We start from the raw sequence: 5,371 nt of genomic DNA, 5'->3' as shown, positions 1-5,371 counted from the left end.
TTTTAGGTTCATTTAGAGTGTTTTCGGCTCGAAATGGCCTAAATGAGTTCTAACTTGCCCATTTTCCATGTTTTTTGCTCAATTCTTAATTTAACTCCTATATTACACCTAATATTCTTAGTTATGAATATTTGTGGCTTGAAACAACCTAAAAAAAAGCAATTTCACAAGTTTTAGGTTCATTTAGAGTGTTTTCGGCTCGAAATGGCCTAAATGAGTTCTAACTTGCCCATTTTCCATGTTTTTTGCTCAATTCTTGATTTAACTCTTACATTACACCTAATATGCTTAGTTATGAATATTTAAATGAAGTATCTTCCTAATTGGTGCAGGAAGAGACCCGTTGTGAACTTCTTCACCCGGGGGAATCATATGATGGACCTTTGAAAGTTGTTGCCTATGGTAGTGCACAACCGGCCGAACAAGGCACGGTCCATCTTCGACCTCTTCTGCCCGAGCATTATTCTGTTGGGATCCATTCTGTGGTTCCCGGGTTCGAGGAGATCTTAATACCTGTGCCCGTGGAGGAGGATGAGTTCACTACACTCTGGGCAGCAAAAGGTAGTTTTGTGCAATGGCCAACTGCTTGGATACGGTTGATGAACCAGGTAATTAAGATTTAGATTTCACGATTTAATCTTTTCTTCCCAAGAATTGGATGGAAATCTTTGCTACCTATTTATATGATTTGTCTTATTAGCCATCGAAGAAAAGCCAAACTCCAAAGAAGAGGGTGGAGGGGCCAAAGAACAGGAGTGAACATGGCTCGGTGAGTGGAAAAGCGTCGATGAAGAGCCCTTCACGATGTTCAGCTACGCAAGCTACTCCATTAGTTGAAGACACGGTGCTTCAATCGCTATCTCAGGAGTTAGCTTATTTGCACAACCGTGTTTGCGTGTTGCCTAATGACAACCCCATCCAAATCCAACTTCCTAAGGAAATGTTCCACTACGATGATGATGCAACGGCATGGCTATTCAAAGAAGATGTGAAGGAATTTCTAAGTGGTGCAATGCTTAACATTTCCCCCATTCAAATATCCATGAGGTAATTCAACTGATACTCAATTTATATTATTCAGTTTAGTGGTGTTTGTCGTTTGGTTTTCGATTAACGTTGTGATATCATGCATGCAGAGCACTCCAGGAGCAAATATGGGAGCTTGAATCTCCTTGTCAAGTTGGGTGGTTGTGCCCTGAGCAGATGTCCACTGCTAGAATCTTAGGCAACTCCGCTGATGTGTTGTACTATGCTGAACGGGGTATCAGGCAATCAGTGAGTGCGGGAGACAAGTTCATATTCGTCCCATACTATGAGGAGTACGTCTGATTATGCTAGTCAAGTTCGTTTGTTTTCCCAGTTTATTTGTTGTAATAGGCTAACTATTGATTTGTTTGTCTCGTGTGTAGTTATCATTGGACCCTACTTGTGATTTGTGTTTCCAGTAACACAATCTTCTACTTTGATTCTGCTCGGTTACCTCAAGTAAGAAAGCGCCTCGTGAGGTCCATACTGCAAAAGTAAGCATCTAGTTTGTTTCACTTCTGATTATTCATTTTTCATATCTTAACTCATATGTATTGATTATACTAGTCAAATTTGAAGTTATTACTTTGATTTTTTGTAGTACCATGAAGAAGATAAATCCTCGATCTCCTCGAGGTCCTACATGGAAAGCACCCAAGGTAATTCACCCATGATGTTGTGATTTTCTTACTTTACAATGCTTAAGATGTTGCTTATTTTCTATGCATTTTGATTCATGTGCTTTGTTCCTCATGCTAGTGCGCACAACAGGAAAACGGAGTTGACTGTGGCCTATACGTGATGAGATTCATGTATGACATAGTGATGAGTCATTGTACAGACACACGTCAGCTTGAAGAGGTATGCCATTTTGGTTGAAATTGCGTCCCAAAACCACTTACTTGCTCTTTTCATGTAATATCAAGCATTAGTCACATTTAACTAAGTGATAATGACATGTTTTAACTAGTTATGAGTTCAATAGACAAGAAATATAGAAAATAGGCATCCTAGTAGCCAAAATGGCCTTACTTGAGCCATTTTGCTTGAAATTGCGTCCCAAAATCACTTACTTGCTCTTTTCTTGTAATCTCAAGCATTAGTCACCTATAACTAAGTGATAATGACATGTTTTAACTAGTTATGAGTTCAATAGACATGAATTGTAGAAAATAGGCATCCTAGTAGCCAAAATGGCCTTACTTGAGCCATTTTGGTTGAAATTGCGTCCCATAACCTCTTACTTGCTCTTTTCTTGTAATATCAAGCATTAGTCACCTATAACTAAGTGATAATGACATTTTTTAACTAGTTATGAGTTCAATAGACAAGAAATATAGAAAATAGGCATCCTAGTAGCCAAAATGGCCTTACTTGAGCCATTTTGGTTGAAATTGCGTCCCATAACCTCTTACTTGCTCTTTTCTTGTAATATCAAGCATTATTCACCTATAACTAAGTGATAATGACATGTTTTAACTAGTTATGAGTTCAATAGACAATAAATATAGAAAATAGGCATCCTAGTAGCCAAAATGGCCTTACTTGAGCCATTTTGCTTGAAATTGCGTCCCAAAACCACTTACTTGCTCTTTTCTTGTAATCTCAAGCATTAGTCACCTATAACTAAGTGATAATGACATGTTTTAACTAGTTATGAGTTCAATAGTCAAGAAATATAGAAAATAGGCATCCTAGTAGCCAAAATGGCCTTACTTGAGCCATTTTGGTTGAAATTGCATCCCAAAACCTCTTACTTGCTCTTTTCTTGTAATCTCAAGTATTAGTCACCTATAACTAACCCCAATTATTATTATTTCACTTCTACTAACTCACGTTTTGTGTATTCTAAGTTTTGCAAGGGGCAAACGGGACTTCCATACACGAGCGAGGAACTCCATGTAATTCGGGAGATGTTGGCGACCTACATCACATTTAATTTGTAAATATAGTCATACATTTTTGTACTATATCATCTCTTCATCAATCCTAGGCTTAGCTTATTAATTATGTACTATACATGAAACATTTTTCTAATTTATATCATCTCTTGCGATTGTTATTATTAATTATTTATGTTTTGTTATTAATGTTACTAATTATTGTTACTATTATCATATATAATAATAATAAGTATTATTATTATTATTATTACTATTATAATATTAATAATTATTATTATTATTAATATAATAATAATTATTATTAATATAATAATAATAATAATTATTATTAATAATAATATTGCAGCAAAAAAAAAAGGTCAATATTAATGCAGCCAAAAAAAAAAACAACAAAAAAAGGTCAATATTAGTGCAGCCAAAAAAAAAAACCAATACAGGTCATTGGCAACGGTTAACCGTTGCCAATGTTTTTTTAAAAAAAAAAAAAGTGCGCCATTGGCTTTGGCAACGGTTAACCGTTGCCAACTCAAGCAATTGGCAACGGTTAACCGTTGCCAATTAACAAAAAAAAAAGGAGGCATGGTTAATGGCAACGGTTAACCGTTGCCAATTGGTTGAGTTGGCAACGGTTTTGAACCGTTGCCAATTTATTTGGGATTTGGCAACCCTCAAATACTCAACGGTTCAAAACCGTTGCCTTTGGTTTGAACTGTTGCCAATTTCCTCTTTTCGTGTAGTGAAACATACTGAATTGAAATATATTTTATTGAACTGAAATTATTTTTATAGAACTAAAAGTATTTTCACCAAAACAAAAATTACTTTTCATGATTAAAATTTATTTTCACCAATTCTCTATTATTTTTGTTAATAAATTAAAATACTTTGTAATATCCCGTATTTTTGAAATGTATTTTCTAATTAATTAATTAATTAATTATTTTCTAAAAAGGGCATTTTAGTAATTTATTTTACTATTTGAATTTTGGAGCCAAAATGATATTTGAATTTTGGCGCCAAAAGTATTTTAAAACTTAATTATTTTTGGATTTTGAATTATCCATTTATTTATTTTAAAAACTGGATTATTTATATATATTTTGGATATTTTAATCAAGCAAAATTTAATTTAAAAGCGCCGAATTTTCCTAATTAATTAGTTAGGATTTTCGGATTTTTCTAGTGTAGAAAATTTTATTTTCTTAGTTAAATTAATAAGTGAATAATTGGTATTTTTCTAATTAATTATTTTATACAAAATATATTATTTACACAATCATTTTTATCCCTTAAAAACTAGCAAAATAATTGCCTAAATATTTAGAGGGAGGTCCGAAAATATGAGCTTAGGAAAGCTCAAATTTTCGCCCACCATATTGTATTTTGAGAAAAATTATTTTGGTAATTTTTTTTATTTTAATTATCTTCCTCAATTCTATTATTTTCCTAGCTTAATTCTTATTTTCCATCTCCTAAATATTTGATCATCTTATTTCCCTACCTTAAACCATTCTTGATTAGTCCCCAAGCAAAGCCATTTACCATTTAATATTTCATGACTACATACTTACGTTATTTCTTCATTACTTAATCACCATAACCTAGACTTCCATAATTCTTTAGCTCTCTTCTCCAAGTAATTTCCTTAAACAATTTACCATAATTTTTAATACATTCTCCTACCATAATTCTTGAATGAGCTAGCCTATAAATACCTTCTCATACCTCTCATATTCTTCACACCAAAAACTCAATTCTCTTCTTATCTCTTACTCTTCTTTTCCCTCAACCCTTTCCTACTTTTCTTCTCCTCGTTTCTAAAAGAAAATCAGTCGGTATATCTTTGGAGCCAATTTTCAGGTACTTTTGATCAGTTTTGGGGTTTTTCTATTTTACAAAAAATTGTTCCTCTCGAAAAATCCTTGAGGTTAAGCTCAAGAATCACCCAATTCGGAGTTATATTGAAGGAGTTATGGCCTCTGCAAGTTGTGCCTATTCTTTCCAACGCAAATCCAATTCTCTTTAATCCTATTCCTTTATTTTCTTCATGGTTAGTTTTCTAAAATATAAATACCTATTTCAAAGCTATAATTTTATATTAAAGTATTATTTTTAAGAGAGTTTTATAGTCCATGCACATTAGATTTGGATTTATGTCTAAAGATGTTGTGATAACCTTATGGTTATGTTAATTGCAAGGTGTATTTGTGTTGAACTTTGAAAGTGCGAAGTGTTTGATTGAGATTCGGAATCAAGGTAAGTTCAGGTGGCTAGATACCTTCGAAAGTGATTGGTTTGAAAGCATGTTTTATATCATTTTATTGGTGATTGAATTAAATTGATTTGAATTATGATTTATGAAATAAAGTATGGTTGGAGGAATTGATTTTAATATTTGTTTTAATAAATTTATTTTTGAACGATTGATTTTAATATCATGA

General features: G+C 33.0%; 1 protein-coding gene across 1 annotated transcript; it reads left to right on the top strand.

Moving 5' to 3' along the window:
- Window positions 1–717: 717 nt before the first annotated feature.
- On the top strand, window positions 718–1,336 carry LOC110694810. Its single transcript, XM_021871975.1, has 2 exons — window positions 718–1,047; window positions 1,137–1,336. The coding sequence occupies exons 1-2, from the start codon at window positions 788–790 to the stop codon at window positions 1,327–1,329; spliced, it is 453 nt and encodes a 150-aa protein (XP_021727667.1). The 5' UTR covers window positions 718–787; the 3' UTR covers window positions 1,330–1,336.
- Window positions 1,337–5,371: the final 4,035 nt, after the last annotated feature.

This window comes from Chenopodium quinoa, unplaced genomic scaffold (genome assembly GCF_001683475.1).
Source record: "Chenopodium quinoa cultivar QQ74 unplaced genomic scaffold, ASM168347v1, whole genome shotgun sequence".
NCBI classification, from domain to species: Eukaryota; Viridiplantae; Streptophyta; class Magnoliopsida; order Caryophyllales; family Amaranthaceae; genus Chenopodium; species Chenopodium quinoa.
The sequence above is the reverse complement of the archived record's forward strand: the minus strand, read 5'-3'. Positions and strand labels throughout refer to the sequence as shown.

Excerpts from the sequence above, each read along its gene's own strand:
- LOC110694810 (XM_021871975.1), top strand. The coding sequence starts at position 788 with ATGAAGAGCCCTTCACGATGTTCAGCTACGCAAGCTACTCCATTAGTT. Across the intron at positions 1,048-1,136 it reads CCCATTCAAATATCCATGAG|AGCACTCCAGGAGCAAATAT; the intron begins GTAATTCAACTG and ends TCATGCATGCAG.